General features: G+C 33.6%; 1 protein-coding gene across 3 annotated transcripts; it reads right to left on the bottom strand.

Annotated features, from left to right (window-relative positions):
- Positions 1-4,423: 4,423 nt before the first annotated feature.
- On the bottom strand, positions 4,424-17,023 carry LOC108460350 (mediator of RNA polymerase II transcription subunit 23). Of its 3 annotated transcripts, none has more exons than XM_053025644.1 (21): positions 16,561-17,023; positions 16,383-16,482; positions 15,997-16,096; positions 14,766-15,743; positions 13,161-13,389; positions 12,756-12,973; positions 12,069-12,276; positions 11,493-11,773; positions 11,257-11,340; positions 10,523-10,617; positions 10,051-10,213; positions 9,719-9,964; positions 8,988-9,158; positions 8,733-8,846; positions 8,528-8,653; positions 7,948-8,096; positions 7,501-7,741; positions 6,638-7,406; positions 5,909-6,090; positions 5,048-5,151; positions 4,424-4,954 (listed from the first exon to the last, which is right to left on the bottom strand). In XM_053025644.1, the coding sequence occupies exons 4-21, from the start codon at positions 15,498-15,500 to the stop codon at positions 4,750-4,752; spliced, it is 4,320 nt and encodes a 1,439-aa protein (XP_052881604.1). In that variant the 5' UTR covers positions 15,501-15,743; positions 15,997-16,096; positions 16,383-16,482; positions 16,561-17,023; the 3' UTR covers positions 4,424-4,749. The 3 variants fall into 3 exon arrangements, with proteins under 3 accessions (XP_052881604.1, XP_017615296.1, XP_017615297.1); XM_017759807.2 differs by lacking the exon at positions 15,997-16,096 and having other exon boundaries at positions 16,561-16,604; positions 16,697-17,023; XM_017759808.2 differs by lacking the exon at positions 15,997-16,096 and having other exon boundaries at positions 16,561-16,604; positions 16,700-17,023.
- Between the last annotated feature and the right edge of the window lie 2,675 nt (positions 17,024-19,698).

Raw genomic sequence — 19,698 nt, 5'->3', positions numbered from 1 at the left:
AGACAAAGGAAGAAAGTTCTACCATTGAAACAACTATTGAGAGTACAATGACTCAAGGGACAGAGGCGTCTCACCTTTCTTTTCAGTTGACATCTCACAAGCTGAATGGCAAGAATTTCTTGAAATGGTCGTAGTCCGTAAAATTAGTAATTGATGGGCGCGGCAAGCTAGGTCATTTACCTGAAAAAGTCAAATAACCATAGGTAGGCGATCCAAAGATAAGCAAGTGGAAATTAGAAAATTCTATGATAATTGCCTGGCTTATTAATTCCATGGAAGCATCCATAGGTAAGCCTTTTCTTTTTCTCCCAACTATTAAATACGTTTGGGAACCTATGAAAGACACCTATTCAGAGTTAAAAAATGCTTCACAGATCTTTGAGTTAAAAACAACTCTAGAAAGCTAGACAAGGGGAAAAGAAAGTTACTTTTTATTATAACGAGATGATGTCTCTTTGGCAAGAACTAGATAAATGTTATAATGATGAATAAGAGTGTCCCAGAGATGGCGTAAAAGCTATGAGAAAAGAAGAGAATGAACGAGCTTATTTGTTTCTAGCTGGTTTAAATAAAGAATTTGATGAAATGAGATCTCAGATCTTAGGAAAAAAAATTGCTTCCAAGACTCTGTGAGATTTTTTATGAAGTTAGAAGAGAGGAGACAAGGCGAAAAGTAATGTTAAGACTAGAATTTGAAGTTAATGATGACAATTCTGCTCTTATAACTATTAAAAATAATGATGATAGTGAAAAAGAAAAAAAAAACATTGGTGCGATCACTGTAAAAAATATTGGCACACTCGAGAAACGTGTTAGAAGCTCCATAGAAAACCAACGTATGGAAGAAAAAAGAGTGGCAATGGTCGTGGTTCACAATCAGGCGATAACATAGCTTTCCAAACAACTAATGAAAATTATGAGGGCCAAAGTTCTCTAGAAAGATCTCTCATTTACTAAGGAACAATTAGAGCATCTACACAAGCTTTTTCAATTACCACAGTTTCGGATGAATTCTTTTATTCCTAACTCATCCAATAATCCTTCTTCCTCCTTTGCCCAATCAAGTACTAATTTTTCTGTTTTTTTCAGTGTCAAGCCTTGTAAAACAAACACGTGGATCGTTGATTCTAAAGCTAGTGATCACATGACTAGTAGTCATTTTCTTTTGTTTCAGCTTACACACCTTATGCAAGAAAAAAAAATCAAAGTAGTAGATGAGTCGTTCTCGTCTTCCTTGGTTTTACATGATGTTTTACATGTGTCAAATCTAGCTTATAATCTTATATCAGTCAATAAATTATCTCAGTCCTCGAATTGTCATGTTATATTTAACTCCTCTATGTGTAAATTTCAGGACATGATCTCAGGGAGGATGATTGGCAATGCTAAATAATCTAGTGGAATTTACTTTCTTGACGATGACCATCTAAGTCAACCAACAATTACTTTATGTTTAAATTCTGTTTTTGGTTTTGTTAAGGTTATGATTTGGCATTATAGGCTTGGACATCCTAATTTTTACTATTTAAGATATTTTTTACCTAAACTATTTAAAAATAGAAGTCCTTCTTCATATCACTGTGAATTTTGTGAATTGGCTAAACATCATCGGTCATTCTTTCCAACTCAAAAATATAAAACTTCCAAACCTTTTTTGTTAATTCATAGTGATGTTTGGGGACCTTCAAGGGTCTCAATTTTTTTAGGAAAAATTTGGTTTGTCACATTTATTAATGATCATACTCGTATTTGTTGGGTTTTTTATTAAAAGATTAGTCTAAAGTTAAAAATGTATTTCAGTCTTTTTATGCTATGATGAAAACACAATTTGGTGTAAAAATAAAAGTATTTTGGAGTGACAATGGAGGGAAATTTTTTAGTGACCAATTAGTTGTTTTCTCAACCAAACATGAAATAGTCCACCAAAGTTCTTGTACAAATACACCACAACAAAACGGGATTGCAAAAACAAAAAACTGACATCTTTTGGAAGTAACTAGAGCTTTGATGTTCACTAGTCAAGTACCATGTTATCTTTAGGGCGAAGCCTTATTAACAATTACATATCTTATTAATAGAATGTCTAGTAAAACTCTAAATTATAAAACTCATTTTTGTCTCTTTAAAGATAACTCTCCTAATTCTAAATTGATCACAAATTTATCCCTTCGAGTTTTTGGGTGTAGTATTTTTTTTCATCTTCACAACCAAAGTAAACTAGATCCTAGAGTAAAAAAAATGTGTCTATGTTGGCTATGCTTCTAATAAGAAGGATTACAAATGTTATGATCCAATTGATAAGAAGATTATTGTTACCATGGATGTCACATTTGTTGAAACGCAATCTTATTTTGATTCTAATCTTCAGGGAGGGAATTATAATAAAGAAGATTCTATAACTGATCAAGAAAAGACTAGGAATATACAACATAGGGATTCTAATAATGGGGAAGGCGAATTTATGATTAACACGGAAATTAATGATGTTAATGTTGTTAATAAAAAGGAGTATGAAGGTGTAGAGTCTAATCATGAGAATAAAGAACAAACAAAGGAGTTAATTGTTTACTCAAAAAGAAACCGAAATTAAGAAAGTAGAATCCAACAGATTCATCACCAAGAATTCGACCCGCAAGATCTTGTTAAAAGTCCAAGTAAAGCTCATAATCCAGCCTTGTATTCAACATTCTCAGCCTTTGTTTCGTGTCTCGATACTGTGAAAATACCCAAAAATGTGAAAGATGCTTTACAGGTTCCTGAATGGAAGGAGGCTATTTTAAAGGAGATGTGCGCTCTTGATAAAACAAGTACATGGAAAACAGTGGAATTACCTGTAGGGAAAAAAAATAGTGGACTGTAAATGGGTTTTCACAACCAAATTCAAACCAAATGAATCTTTAGATAGATACAAAGCCCGGTTGGTGGCTAAAGAGTACACTCAAACATACATGATAGATTATCTTAAAACATTTGCTCCAATAGCCAAATTAAATTCCATTAGAGTTCTTTTATCAATTGCTGGTAGTCTTGATTGGTCTTTACAGCAGCTAGATGTGAAGAATGCTTTCCTAAATAGGAAACTTGAAGAAGAAGTTTACACAGATCCTCCTCCAGGTTTTGAAGAAAAATTTGGAACTCGAGTATGTAAGCTCAAGAAATCTTTGTATGGTCTAAAGCGGTCTCCTCGAGTTTGGTTTGAATGGTTTACTCATGTTATTAAAAAATAAGATTACTCACAAGGGCAAGCTGATCACACAATGTTTTATCGACACTCACAAAGAGGTAGAATAGCAGTTATTATACTTTATGCCGATGATATCATTCTTACAAAAGATGATGTGGATGAAATAAGGTGTCTCAAGGAGCATCTAGCATTGGAGTTTGAGATCAAAGACTTGGGTCATTTGAAATACTTTCTTGGAATGGAAGTTGCTCAATTAAAGAAGGGTCTTGTGGCCTCTCAGAAAAAATATGTGATTGATCTTTTAAAAAAGATTGGGATGAATGGTTGTCGCCCAGCTGACACACCAATTGATCCAAATGTAAAAGGTGAAAATAAAGAAGGTCGATTAGTTGGTAAGTTAATTTACTTATCACATACAAGGCTAGACATAGCTTTTGCAGTGAGCTTAGTGAGTTAATTTATACACTCCCCAATGGAGGAACATAAAGAAATAGTGTTTCGGATTCTGAGATACTTGAAGAGTTCACCTAGAAAGGGCCTATTCTTCAAGAAATCTGAACAAAGAGGAATTGAAGCTTATACAAATGCAGATTGGGCAGGCTCAATAACAGATAGAAGATCTACATCATGATACTGTACATTTGTTTGGAGAAACCTTGTGACTTGGCGAAGCAAAAAACAAAGTGTTGTAGTAAGAAATAGTGCAAAGGCTTAGTTTAGATCATTGGCTCAAGGAATTTGTGAAATGATGTGGTTAAAAAGAATGATGGAAGAGTTGAGGAAACCAATAACTTCACCAATGAAGTTGTATTGTGATAGCAAAGCTGCCATTAGTATTGCTCACAACTCAGTCCAGCATGATAGAACTAAACATGTTGAGATTAATAAACACTTTATCAAGGAGAAGATTGAAGAATGCCAAGTGTACATGTCATTTGTTCCTTTAAGACAACAGATTACTGACATGCTCATCAAAGGGCTCTGTAAGACAAGTTTGGTTTTCTTGTAAGTTGAGCATGATTAATATATATACACCAACTTGAGGAAGGGTGTTGAAATATGTGAAACCCATATATTTTGAAGATATATTTTAAATTTATTTAGATAGATAAATCTTATTTACATAAATCTTAGAATGAGATATTGTAAGAATATTTTATTTTATCTTTTAATAGTTTATTAGAATAAGAGAATTATTTTTCCATTTAAGTTCTGACACTTTTCTCTGTTTAAGTTCAATTTTAGTTAATAAAATATAGAACAATTTTATTAAATGCTATCTTGAAAACTTTCAAAAACAATATTGATCTACAAATTAAGTGGTTCTATAAACCAACAGTTTTAACTCTTCTTTTACATTAGTATAGAATAGTAGCCCCATTTTGAAGGGGAAAAAGAAAAGATTAGCACCCAACTACGTCAGGCTCCTAGCTAAGCCAAAAAAAACCCAGTTTGATATATAAATTTCATGGATGGCTTTTGGCCCAAACCCAGTGATTTTACATGCTTGCTGTATCCACACATCTCAAAAAACCTACTTAAATGGAGGTTGGATAGGTTGAGAATCAGGAGGAAGGATTCTGAGCTATCTTTGGATGCGTAGCAGCATATATTGAAGAGTTAACGTCAGGTTTCAAGTGGGATAAAAGATGCTGTACATCTGGCCGTAGACTTTCTGCAGCTCTCCCACAAATACTCAACACCTCTGGCCTCGGCTTGCTGTTGGCTTGAACTGGCCCTGCCTGTCCTTCGTAGTGGATGATATGGTGACTGAAACAACATTATTTCAACATCAATGCCACTCATACCTTGCCTACTTTTATTGCCAATATCAAATGAAATCATCAAACCGGGGTTACTTACAGGTAGTCGATCAGATCTGTTATTTCTGATGCTTCCACAGGGACTGGCGGTTGAGTGTTTTTTCCAAATACATCCACCAGTGTATTCAATAGTAACGATAGAATCTGAAAGATATTTCATAAAAAGTAAGCACAGGACAATCAATCATGCGTTGGTTAAATGTTATAAACCTTATATCAGTCATGGTTTCCTCTTGCCCTTTCTTTTTTATGCTAAAAATTCTATACAAAACTCAAGTTACCGTATACCAGACCATGTCAACATCCTATTGCATGTTCTCTCTGGAGCATAAGCCTTTTTTTCTAAAATCATCTTTGCCACATCATTTTTTCTTTGAAACACCAAAATCAACCTCTTTTAGGTCGATGCCCCAACGTTTCGAGATTTCCAGTTCTTCTAAGACCTTGAATTTTTCATGCACTCTTATCTGCATGTGCTTCTTTCTCCAATATTCCCCTTTCACATTCTATATACATCTGGTTATCTGATTAGTAATATTATCATATCTGCCAACATGCCAAACTCCTAACAGCCACTCAATAAGATTAAATCATAGTCATCTGTATGCTGGAGATGCAACCAATAAGAACTAGACATGAAACAGGTAGATACAATTAACCGTCATTTACCATCAAAAGAACAAGTTTGCTAACTTATGATCTCCAAAGTGGACAACTGAACATCAGACTCCATTTATGACGTGATGTTACTTTCATATTCAAAATAAAATCTCAACCAGAAATTCGTTAGGTCTTAGGTAAGCAATGCAGAAGAGTGATAAACAAAAGGGAACTTCCAGCAAAACAAAAAACTATCTGGAGAAAAGCATTCTATTAGATATAAAATAATTGACTGCTATACCTTGTTAAAAAGATTGTGAGCAGTAACAAGTCTTGGAAGCAAGGGGCCCATTATCCGGAATGCTATTCTCAACATAGCAACCGATGTTACCGGCCGGAGCTGTTGAATAATGACATGTGTTCCCTCTAGCCATTCTTGTGGGAGGTTACTGAAGAAAGAATGAAGTAATGCAACTATATTACCTGATACAACAAAGGAATAATCACATTAGAGTGCAAGTCAGCAGACAATATATGTCACTGTTTTGGAACTGGCCCTGGCATTATTAAGAAATCCTAAAACACCCTAAACGCCTTAATAATTCTTCAAAATCCAAAATACGAAATGAACACTTCAAAAAATATATAACCAACAAAGCAGAAGTCTAATAGTTTGACCCCTCAATAAGCATAAATTATCTTAGCCAGGCAAGGAATCAGTATTATTTTTGCTAGCCTCAATTAGGTCACTCATGAGAAATTCAAGTTAGTTATCCTCCCTAACCTTGAACACAATTAAATGCTAGATCTTCATCCATATCCTTAGAGGAACTTTTGTATATTCTGTAATTCTGAAAACAGTTTCAGACTTGCATAATTGCAATTCAGCGAATCATGAAATCCTTAAGTCAATTATGGCATATAAAAAACATTAAATTTGGTTCACACTATTATTCTCAATTCAAAGAATAAGAAAAGAAAATAAACATGGAAAGATCAATAAAAATGAGTTCCATAAATGATACAATACCTATGGCCGTAGAGGTATTATCTTGGGAAGCCCATGTTGGATCCAACAAAGCATAGCTAACAGCAGAGTCTAGTTCACTCAATGATCTCTTCCCATCAGTTAGCCACCAACTCTCTTTAATTATTCGTGAAGCTTCCATGTAAAGCTGTAAGTGAAACTCAGGAGGGAGTTGGGCCAACAACAAACCACAAGCTTGGATAAATAAGCATGAAAGCTGTTGACAAGTGTAACCACTTCGGGAAACAAAACTAGAGGTGTTGATCCCTGACACTGAAGGAGTAGATCTGCCAGCACTATCTGTACTGCCTCCAGAAGGGGATGTTGGTAAAACTGAACCTTGCACGGCACCACTAGAAGCTCCATGCAATCCATTGCTGGACTGAATCAGAGTTGGTTGTATGTTGACAACAATTTGAACAAGAGATGACACAATCTGAGAAGCGGAAATGGGAAGAGAGAGGATCTCTATGACGGCTGTTTCCAGAACCAGCTGAGTATATGTCCCTGGGTCCTGAATTTGATAGAATGCTTTTTGACCTTCAGAAGCATTCGCTGGCCCAGACTGAGGTGTTGCAGGGGTTTTATTATGAGGACCACGCACTGAATTATTAGAAGCATCCCCCATTGATCCAGTTCTTGAGTTACTGTTTAATGGGGGTATGACATTATTCACTAGAGCCAATAAAAGAGTCGCAAAATATTCTAGTGGGGGGCATATTGCAGGATTTGATGAACTAATGTGCTGAGGGAACGACTCAGAAAACGGAATCTGAAACATATTTTAAGCCAATAAGTTTCAACAAGAGAAAGGCTTAAGAAAAACAAGTTTAATTGAGAAGAGCAGGGAACAAGAAGTGTACTACCTTGCTGAGATCTAGTACATTCAATATTCGAACAATTAACTTTCCAGGTAGATGACCATAGAAATACGCGAGAATGTCACGAACAAATGTAAATCTCAAAGGGTGGTAAGCTAAAAATAGAGAATACATGCCCAAAATCCTGTCAGCAGATTCTATAGCATCATTCTCAATAAGTCTGTAAACAACTAAGGGGATGACTGGAAGCAGACGTGCCACAATATCATCGAAGAATGTAGGATACCTGTTGTCAACAATAATGATAAATATAAATAATTGACAAAACACAAAACATATAGCTTATACTCTACTAAGAATCTATCCCAACAAGGCAAATAGCATATTTTACTCCAAACCAAATATATCAATTTAACAAGAGAGCTCTACCATCACTGGATAAATTAAATTTCAGCTTTAATTGGAGTGTTCAATTAAACAAAAAAAAATCACCTCTCCTTCCATGAGAGATGATTGCCAAGGGCTTTTTGCAAGTCACTGCGCTTAAATATTCCAGTGTAAAGCCAATGCTCAGGGGGGCCACGATTCATACAGTATAATTTCACCCTTTGTTGAAGCTCTTGCCTGTCAAGTAAGCTTATCTGCAAGTTTTAATTGAATTATCTGAACATTAATGCAGATACAAATCTCAATAACAACTCAACAGTTTACCTTAAAACAGAAGTAGTAAGCATTTTCTGCATTAAACTTCATCTAGATAAACTCAAACAAGACGATAATTAAGTTTTTCAATAATATCCAAGATGATATCAAACGAAGAATCAGCAAGGTGTAGAAGAGCAAGAAAATAAAATAAGAATCAAAGACAGAAGATAAAAGAAAAATACATTTAGATAAGCAAAGTGCTACTAGAACTTCATGTGTTCATGATAATCTAACTAAATGTCATTTTTGAGGACAACAAAGGAACCTATATTAGGCCAATTGTTATGCACAACAACGAATTTAGAGAAGAATATGTAAGAACAAAAGTTTAGCGAGAATAGTAGAAAAATATTTCAGAGGGGCATACCACAATACGCAGCGCATGGGGATCATCGTCACGGTCAATGAGTGCTAGAAGCAATATATCCAAAGGAATCAGCTCATGGGTCCAAACAAAAAAGGCCAGGTTTGCACAAGTTTTCAGTAAAAGGTCCTGAAAAGGGCAAACAAGATGAAATGCTTAACAAAGGCGACAATTTAGTTAATGAATCTACAGAGAAGATGGCTACAACCTGCAAGGAATGCCCATGCTGCAGCTCTATGTGAATGTGATGAAGTAATACATCCACCATTGTATAGATATTGGATGTCACGTCTTCAGGAGAAAATTCTCTCAATACCCGTGCCTGACTCAATATTTGCAAAAGATGATGATCTTTAACATTATAATGAAATATTTAGGAAAAAAGGGAGCATCGTAGCTATCAGAAAAGTCACAACATGATTCCATTCAAGTGATCTTTCCAGAAAAGACGAGATAAACATACCAAGTTTCCACTGTTAATGTTTTCAGGATGCCCTTGCATCAATATCCATGCACCAGCACACAGATATTGGCGGTGTTGAGGGAAACTGTGATTGATATAGGTCATGACATAATTTGGTTCAGCAGATGATGAAAGAAGTTGTGTGCATTGGTTAATCACTGTTGTTTCTGACTGTAAAAAAGTAAGAACATGTTCCACTATTAGCTGCTGCAAGAAATCTAGGCAAGCAAGAAACAATGAGGATAACACAAGGCAAACAACTATTATTAATAATAAAACCATGCATTGAAATTTGAAACAATACATAGAACATTTCAACAAAGTGATGAATAACCGCACAGAAGAAGAAAAATTTCAGGTTCCTTTAAATTCATGAGAAACACGTATATATCAGTGTCCCTGCGTCTAATATAATCCATTCACTCTCAAAGTATAATTGGAAATAAGCACTCAGCAATAAAATTAAATAAATATAGCTCCAAAGAATATTTTCTCATCATGTTAGATTTCTCCTTTTTATCTAACAAACCCTTTCATGAAAATTCTCTAGACATCTGAATCTTGAGGCATTAACTATTTCTTCCTTTTTCTTCTTACACTCATCTTGCATATTTGGTAAGCAATGCCTTGTGTTTTTTATTGGGATCATTTATCCCACAGGAGATATCAAATAAAATTAGAATAAGGAAAAGGAATTTTGATTCTTTTTTTTAAAGAAACATCAGTTGAACCTGTAGCCATTCTTGAATTGCAAGTCCTCTTTTGTCTGTCCGTGTCATTAAGAGATCTCGAAGAATAGAGGGAAAAAAACGTAGTGTTTTCTCTGACCATGTATGCTGGCTAGTTGCCAATATCTGTTCCAACATAGTTTGAAGGTAAAGTAGGTGATCAGCATCTGCAATTCCGCGGGTTTTAATGGTGATGGCAAGAGTGATTATAGTTATCCGATTTAAAGTTTCTGTGAATTCAGTGGGCCCCTGCAAAAGTCAGTTTCAAAATTTTACCTAAATTAAGCAAGGGAAAAGAGAGAACAAAAAAATTTGTTGGAGATAGCCGTTTTTACCTTCCCTTCCCTTTTCACCGAGAAAAAGTCTCTCAAAGACAAAATCAGATTTATGCACAAATTCTCTGCCAATCTAAATACACGGTGATCCCCCCGTTTTCCTTTTAAAGCAGAAATTATCTTTGTAACATCATACATCAGAGGTTTGCATTTTCCTTGGTACCTATAAAAATAGATTGCAAATCTCATATATGATATCATCAAATTGCAAATAAGAAAGATCAAATCCCAAGGCTTTCAAGCTGCCAAAATCCTAAGAGTGAAGCTAATCTTGAGCATTTATAACAATATATTAAGTAGTGGCAGAGGTATAAGAGTAATAAAAAAGTAAACAAGGGCAAAGGGCACAGAAATCCTCGGGAATCAGAAAGCTCAATCTGAAACTGCAAATTCCATTCTAAACACTATCACATGCTATGACCAGCAGAAGGGAGAGGAGTATCTTCGCTGAATGAACCATGCAGAAGATAACCTGTACAGTGGAAGCAGACGATAGTTGACAATTTCAAGCACCAGAAGTGTCACCGCAGGCTTGCTCAATAAAGAAGCATTCCTCTGTGCCAAATGCTGCAAAGAAGGCATTTTAAAGAAATCCTATTATTCTATTAGCAAGTGACAATATATTTTTGTAAACCCATAAAAAGAGAATAAGGAAATCAGACTTTAGCTTTGGTCTAAATTGAAAAAAAAACAGCAGTCAGACAACAACTAAGCCTTCTCCTACTACATGGAGTCATCTATTGATCATAAATGATCATTGGCTCTTATATAAGTTGCCAATGGATGGTTCAACGGGTTTGGAAAGAAATTCCAAAGTGCAATTTTCTAAATTAAATGATTTAATAAAGGGTGAATTGTTACATTTAGTCAGTTAGGAGGTTTGGATGAAAAGTAGCATGATCTTGAACAGATGTCAGGAAATCTGAAAAACACATTATATTGACAGATAAAGTCATTATAAGTCAAAATTTGTTTTTCCAAATTAGTAGGATGATTGACTTACTTTCAGCCCGTAGCAAGAATGAGGTTACAAGTATATTGAAAGTGGCAATTACTTCTTAAGACTTCCATTAAAAATGATATGGAATAACTTTTCCAATGGACAAAATTTATACTACAAATCTCAAAAACTGCATGACACTATTCCTTTACTAAGAAATCTTCTAAAAGATAAGAAATAATAACATTAGATGGGAAGCAAGTTACACTGAAGTGTGAACGAAATAACGAATGAGGTGCAATGAGCAACAATCTGGTGTAAGTTTCAACCATAGCAATACTAGGAACAACCTGCGTCAAAAGAATCAATAACAAGCATTAGAAACAGTTTGAAAATCAGTAGTGATCCAACTGTCAAAGACCAAATAAAAATTAATTAAGCCTACAAGAAAAATAGTGGTCAATTTATAAACTACATTACATTACTCTATTTAGGATAATACCTGCCCAGCAAATAAAGATTCTTCCATTTGAAAGACCAACTTCAAATAAAGATTCATTGAAAAGCCAGATAACAGTGAAATCGGCAATGGACTAACTTCCCGCATCACCATGAATCTCTCATTGGGCTGTACATTTGCTCCGGGTAACAACTCTGTAACTCCACCAGAAGATAACCAATTCATGACCGTTTCACAAGCTGGCTGCGCCATCGTGTAGGAGACAACCCAAAACATCCCAATTGATTTATCATCCATACTCATATAATCCATCATGCGTTCCCCTAAAAACAATTAGAACATTTTAAAACTGTAAAAACTTGAGCTATACATTATGGTTCATTCAAACAGTATGAAGCAGGTTTTGATGAATTTTACAAGCAGTTAGAAGATCAGGCATGTCAATGGAATTTGACCATGTTAATGATAAGGGGGTTGTAGATTGTAACAGTGAAAAAGAAATACAAGCAAGAAACTGTGCATATAGGACACAAATGTATTTAGCTTCACCATGAAACTAGCTATAATGGCTGCATATTAAATTTATTCAATCTATGATATCACATGCATGATATGTACCTTTGCTCACTTGTCTCCACCACTCATCTATTTGCTTCCCTTTCTGCAACTGTTCATTATTCAAGTATTCTCTGGTTGATGTATTCAGTGACCAAATGCGTAAGTTTTGACAACTGCTAATAAAATCAAGCAGGATGCTTTGGGGATTATTAGGATCAGAGCTCCTATCTTCTCTGTGAAATGATAGAATCTTCCTTGTTGTTTCCACCTACCAGCAGAATTGCAAGGTCTAAGTTGAAGCAATTAATTCATCTAATTACTCAATCACTAACTAGTAGCTATGGCAATATTAAACACAATATGATCACATATCAGGAAAACGATAGGAAAAAATAACTAAAACATGAGACACTCCAAAAAATAATAATAACATAAACACAACATGAATATACAAATGTCTCCAAACCTATTTAATACAAATTAAATGTGTTAAATTTTATATAAATAAAAATACCTTAACCACGATTATAACACCACAAAATACACAACAGAACATGAAAACATGAATTACCAGATCTACTAATAAGTAGTGGGCACAGAAAATCATAATCCTTAGAATGAAAGATGCACATATTTTGTGAGACTATGACTAAGTATCTCCTAATATTTGAACAAGACCTAAAAGTTCATCAAGTTGTACCAAATTGAACAGAAGAAAGGCAATGAAAATTTCCATTTAGAAGCAACCTTTCTAGAATCAGTATTCAAAGCAGTCATGACATGCTCAACTCGAATGATTTGTGCAAGAAGCCAGGTAACATGATTTGTATTAAGAATGTGGTGATCACTTGCTGAAAGGCGTGAGCCCAGCTTATCAATAAAATCAACAAAATCTATACATCCACTTTTCATAAGAAAGAAGAATATATCTGAGAAGACAAGCCACTCCTGCCAGCAATTTATTTCTGCAATTAGATAAAAACCAAATGTGAAAAAATCAGGAAAATTGAAATTCAACTGCTTCATATTCCCACAGCTATTTTGGAAACTAGCAATACTAGGAATGCTAATGGAACGATAATGATTAATGACTTTTTAAATTAAGAAATCAAAAGAACAAAAAGTAAATAAATAAAGAGAAGAATTCATTGCCTGAATTTGTCAACTTCAAAAGCTCAACAATTCTATCAATTGTTGCCTCGCAAATCATATCACATGTAAAAACAGCACCAGGAGTAGGCACTGAACCTCGATAAAAAGGTGCCACAACAAGCACACGTTTCCACCAATCAGGAGAAGGAGTAGAGCGTATAGCATGCCTTATACAACGTAAGGCTCTCTCCCAGTCCAAACTACCCCTCTGGATAGAAGCTGCAAGATCCTACATAAATATAAGCAACTATTAATACATTCTTAGTAAATAGCAACCTAATATTAGCAAGTATAGTTCTTCCCCCAATTCACACATAACATATTTACAAATCATATATAAAGAGGAAAAGAAAAAGAAAACTTATATATAATATATACAAATACACGGGTACACATACACATAACCACATTAGCTGATAAATATAGTTGTTGATTGCCACAAAATGCTATAAGCATACATGCACAAAAATGTTTTCTTTTCTTAACTGGGAGCTGAACTTATCAAATAGAAGCAAACTCGAAGGTTATGGAAAAATTGACAGCCTCTCCCCATTTTGTGGAAGAGATTTAGCATGAATCAAACTCAAGACAGGAATGGCACATTTTAACATGTACCCTTCTGCTAGATAAAGAAACTCAACAATTCATACCTAAGAATGATTCATAAAAGAGGACAAAGAATGATGCAAACAGACACCAAGAGAAACAGATTAGAAGGCCTCAAATCAAATAATTTCAAGAAGGATTTAACGAAAAATAACATCAAAATAAAACTTAAGAGATTCCTTAAAAAGGGTTCATAATAAACCAGCTGACCTATATGATGATAGGTCATAAATGGCATTTCTTAAAGCAACATTGTGGAATTCTAAACTCTGATAATAAAACAGGAAGAATACAGGTTTGCCTAGGTATTTTATTCTCTCTTCCCCCTTCCCACCAAATCTACTCTCCACTAGGATAACATATCAGAAAGGTTGGCTCTTGGCTGTTCGAATGTCTGCCTCGCAGAAGTAGGGTATCTGAAGAAGATTTTCTCTCTTAGCTGATCCTACAACCTACTAAGACAGCAGATGCAGGAGCTTCATAAACCTCCTCCTTTCTTTTGTGCTAGCACTTTCCGTGGGTGAGTCAGAATTCACTAGAAGCAAGTAAAAGCTCAGAGGCTCCTACCCAATAAGTCAATGGAAGAACTGAGTTATGGCTCTAACAATCATACCATTGCAATCAAAAGAGTAGATTAAAAAGAACCTCCAAGACATAACATTGAATCACACTATTACTTGACAAACAATTGTATTATAGACTACTATCTTTTTAACAAAAGCTGCCAAAAACTAGGTTACTCAAACTTAGGGGATCATGTCAGGTATCTGTCTGTCTGACACAGGTATATTCAATTTTTTCTGTGTTTTTCAATATATTTTGAGGATAGTATCTGCACATCCATGTTTGTTGGACACTGGTGTCAAACACAGATACTTCAAGGAAAATGAAGATTCAGAGCAACTTAGACCAAAAGAAACTAAAGGAAGCTTGAGATCATTTCAATTTAATGAAAGTATAATGTATTTTAGTTGCATGATAAGGTTAAAATGGTCATACCTCTCCATGAAGTGGTTCTCCAAGCACACTTGGATATGTAATTGGTGAATACCGCAAGTTTGCCACACCTTCAACAGAAACGTTAGGAGTTGTCTGTGACAATATCCGATGAGTTCCAAATGTGGGGCAGTGAAGGTGTTGGTCTAACATTTGCATATGCATAGCCATCATATCTCTCCTTCTATGTATTTCCAAGATAAGCGTAAACAATGCTTCATCGTCTGGGATGTTTTCTATAAACTGCAATCCGCTTCGGAGTAATTCATAGAAGGGCACTCTGCATTTATCTTCCTCAACCAACAACCAAATTACATCCAAACAACTGTGCAGCCATTCAATTAGAGCCTTCTCCAGTCTCCAGGACTTTCCATCACATTCCTCATTCCCATGTTGCCTTTGATCCCAATTAACCAACCAATTCAGCATATGGTGGAAAATTTCAGCTTGAGTCACTGGTTTCAAATTACATTCAAGCCCAGTTAAAATTATCTTGCAGCATAGCTGACGTAAATTGCTTATAGCATTATCTCTTATAGATGAATCCATCCTAGTTGTAGATGGTTGACCACTGCAGGCAATATTAGATAATTTTACAGGGGACAAAGTAGCACCCGAAGAAGGTTCAATTGTCGATTGTGCTGGAGACCCAATAACATGAACTGAAGTTAACGTAGATGCAGCATTCGCAGACTGAAAATTAGAAGCGTTAGCAATTACACTAGTAGATGGCATCATCCCGGATTGTGATACGCTTGATGAAACAGAAGGTACTCCCTGACTCCCTTGACTTACTGGCCCTTCCGCAGAGGCAACTGAAGAAAGAAGGGATGGCAAAAAGGTATCCCAATTAACGTAGCCTATACTACATAAGCTACGTAAAGCAAAAAGAAGAAACTCCGCCCGAGGTGCATGACTACAGCACTGAATAACCAAAGATATTAGGACAGATTCTGTCACAGACTGCAACTGATCTTGGTCCTGACAAGAATGGCACAAAAAATATAGTTTAGAACCAACAACTCAAAACAGATAATGACAGATTAATTGAGTTGCCATTTGATTGCTACCAGTAGTACTTGCTTTCTGCTTCAACATTTTGGATACAAAAATTGCAGGGTTCCAAAGAAAACTCTTTAAGATTACCATGTATCGTAATATCTTCACCCAATACACTAAAATTGATGAAAAAAATTTGTCAACCAGTGCATTTAGTACAACATTATTAGCTTACTGAGTATTAGTTTACGTGGCTTATATGCTGCTGAAAACTCCTGGAGAATGCGGGCTCAGAATGGACTTGGATGCGTAATATCATCATTACGTGAGTATAACTAAACATTTGAGGTAGGTAGATTAGAAAATGTACAAAATAATTACAACGTTTTTACTGTAAAATTGTAAATAATATATTGATAGACCTTAAAGAGTGCACTAATGGAGCTTGTTAGGATAATCCATAAAATAATTATGATAAAATTGGCCTCGGAATTTTCTCTTTGGTTAAAATTACCTTTTTAGAATCAGCTTTTTTCTCTACAGCAAGTAGGAAATGCAACAAGCAGACAGCTTAAAAATAAAAACTCAACAAAAAATGCTTAAAGAATGGAAAAAACTTACACCAAACTGAGTCTGAAGTTGCTCAAAATCTAGGAGGAACTGCTCGTTTCGAGGAGGAAGCTCTCTATTAAGAGCGAGCACACGCTTTTGGGTTTTGTTCCTGAAAATTTCTAAGTTAATTTTTCTTTCAAGCAAGAAATTAAACCCTCAATCAAAATTCGAGGAAAAAATAACTTACGGTGGTTCTCGAACAGAATCATCAGCTTTTTGGCGGCTATTTCTCTGCAAAAAAAATTGAAAGAAAAAAAGAATAACTATGTTTCGGAGAAGAAATTTACACAAGAAAATGAAAAATTTGACGAAAAAGAAATTACTACTCCTAAGTAAAGATTGAAGAGATCGGTAATGGCGGCTCGGGCAGGGTGGAACTGGTAGGTTCGGGAATTTGCAGCTGCTGCCACTGATCTCTGCGTTTGATCCATGTTTTCTTTTTCCTACGTCTTCAAATAGGCTAGGTTTTCTTTAAAACTCCGGTAATACTAATTTTACAACTCTGTCAGACCAACTGATTCACTCGTACAAGACGAGCCATGAAAGTCGAGGAGATTCGTCAAAATATACGACTAACCCGTTCGGGTAAATGAAACGGGAACTCGGGTTGGCTACCGATTTCTTTATCAAATTGTTTTATGTACGTTACAGTGAATGTAAATATTAGTAAGTTTTCGTTTTGCTAATTTAATTTTATAAAGTTATAAAATAATCTTTTAACTATTTGAAAGTTTTTATTTAAATTAATAAATTAAATATTTGTTAAAAAAATTTCAATTACTAAGCTCTAAAAGACGATTTAACGATTGATATGGTGAATCAATATCTATCGATGAGTAGAAGAACATACCTTAGATCCAGGTTGATCAGACTATTAGTATTGGAGATCAGAGAAGAAAGTTTTTAGGATTTTAATTTGCAAATTCATGACGTTTAAAGCTATTTCATGAAAAAAAAGTGAATTGTAGAAAAATGAGAAGACAAATGAAAGCTTTCGATTCATGAAAGTGATGTGAGCAGAGAAGGCCATACAGCAATGAGTTTAATAGTCCAATGATTTAAATGGAAACTTTCGAATAGTTTAGTAATTATTTTGTAATTTTTTAGAGTTAGGTACCCTGAACGTAAAATTACTAATAATTGAGTAAGTTTGAATGCAAATTTACCCATTCTTTTATTAGTGCTCATGCTATGGGTAAATTTCTCATTTAATCAAAGTATTTTAATTTAATCATTTTAATCACTATACTTTTAAATTTTGAAATTTCCATCATTACCAAAGGATGGCAGTTAAATTTTCTAAGTTAAATTTTACTATTTTCAAAATTTTATGCGATAAATATATTATTATATATATAATGTCACATTAGCTTATTATTTTCATATAATACTATCAAAAAGCCACATCATTTTAATTAAAAGATTTAATGGCTACTACTTGAGGCAAAACTAAAATCTCAAAATTTAAGAAGTATAGATAATAAATGAATAAATCCACAACTTATGCACAGGATAGGATTAATAATAAAATTTGGCCAAACAAATATGACTGCTACTATTTATATTATAATTTAAATTTATTCAAAAGTATAAAATTTTAAATTAATTAATTTAAAAATAAAAAATTAAAAGCAAAATTTAATTAATACAGTTAACCATTACAAAATATAATCAAGCGAATATCTAAACATTAAAATTTAAATTAGAATAAAATATAAATTAAAAATGCTATAACTTGAAATTTTAAAAGCTTAATCTTGGAATTAAACCAAAGCTTTGGTTTTTGAAGGTTAAGTTTGCTTATACAACTAAGCAATTATAATAGGGAGTAGGATCATTGAAATCTAGATCTTATACCGATTAATCTAAAACATATACGAATTTATCATTAAACTAGTAGTGTGATACCGCAGGCAATATTACTTTAGCAATTTGTGAATTATAAATTGAAAAATAAATTAAAAATTTTATTGTAAAGTATTTAATTTTGAAAAAAATTACATAGAGATAAATATTTAAGTTAAAAATAATTGATTTATTTCATTTTAAAGTGATGTAAAATAATTAAAATTCAATATTTTAAAACATGTTAAAGATTAAATTGATGATTTTTTAATGTTTTAATATTTTAATTTTTTACCTTATTTCTATTTATAATTTTATTTGTTTATTTCAAAATTAAATGTATAAAATCTAAATTTGACTAGAAAATTTCTTTTGATGAACTAGTGTGAAATTTTCCATATACTTAGAAATACAAAGATTTATTCTCTCTTGCCAATGCAAATAGAATGCATGTTCTTATATTGCTAACTAATAGGATCTGATCCAAAGAAAGTCTAAAGCTTACGAGGCCTTCCACATCCAATTTGTCCAAGTGTCGGTTAAAAAATCTAGTCCTGTTTAAAAACACTTTTCACATGAAAAATGTTTTTGAAGTAAAAAATATGCTAAATAAATAATTTTTAAAGAAAATTTTTGGCTTTTTAAAAGTATTTTTCTTAAATGGAGAAGTTAAAATTTTTATCTTTTCTCTCTCAAAAGTACTTTTAACAGTTTAATTACGCTTTCAACCCTCTAACACATGTTACTTTCCTTTTCGATTAATTACTTAACAAATATTTAAAATTTATTTTCATATATTAAAATAATAACAATAAACTATAATAAATTATTTTCTATATTCTTATTAAAATATTATAATATTAACTAATTTGAACATTATTTAAATGTTTATTTGTTACTTTATAATATCATGTCTAGAATGAACATTTAAAAAAAAAAAAAGACTTTTTGATAGCAATACTAAATACTTAAATGTAAATCAAACTTTTCAAAAGTACTTTTCAAAATTATTTTTCCAAAACACTTTTTAAAAACACTTCTCAATAGCAATGATAAGCTAGCCCTAAACAATCGATGTTTTAGGATCGACAAATTGACCATTAAGCAAATCAAGTAGGTAGGTGCATTAGAATGGTCAATTTAACATACAACCAATAGTTGTGCACTAAGCAACATTTCGGGCAACATATAAAAATTCATTTACGATTTTTTATCCATCTTTCTACTATATGTATCTCTTTACCACCTTAAGCTAGCTTACCATTCCATCTTCTCCATCTTCACACGTTCTTGATTTTTACATCAAAACTTATTCTTTTGCACAAACTCCAACCCCTCAATCTTACATCTATTTCGTAGATATATCTAGCTTCATCTCTCCTAAAAGTTTCGCCAAGCTCAAAGGCTCACCTTCTTTAGGAATTATCCATATCCTACTAAAGATTTGTTGAAGAGTCTTCCTATCACATGTTTCTTGTCC

Source organism: Gossypium arboreum, chromosome 3, assembly GCF_025698485.1.
Source record: "Gossypium arboreum isolate Shixiya-1 chromosome 3, ASM2569848v2, whole genome shotgun sequence".
Lineage (NCBI taxonomy): Eukaryota > Viridiplantae > Streptophyta > Magnoliopsida > Malvales > Malvaceae > Gossypium > Gossypium arboreum.
Note: the sequence above shows the minus strand (reverse complement) of the source record. Positions and strands in the feature narration are given on the sequence as shown.

Bases quoted from the DNA above. Each gene is read 5' to 3' on its own strand.
- LOC108460350 (XM_017759807.2), bottom strand. From the start codon at position 16,804: ATGGATCAAACGCAGAGATCAGTGGCAGCAGCTGCAAATTCCCGAACC. The intron at 16,605-16,696 runs GTAATTTCTTTT...TTTTTTTTGCAG, and splicing joins TCAATCTTTACTTAGGAGTA to AGAAATAGCCGCCAAAAAGC. The intron at 15,744-16,382 runs GTAAGTTTTTTC...CATTCTTGTCAG, and splicing joins AACTTCAGACTCAGTTTGGT to GACCAAGATCAGTTGCAGTC.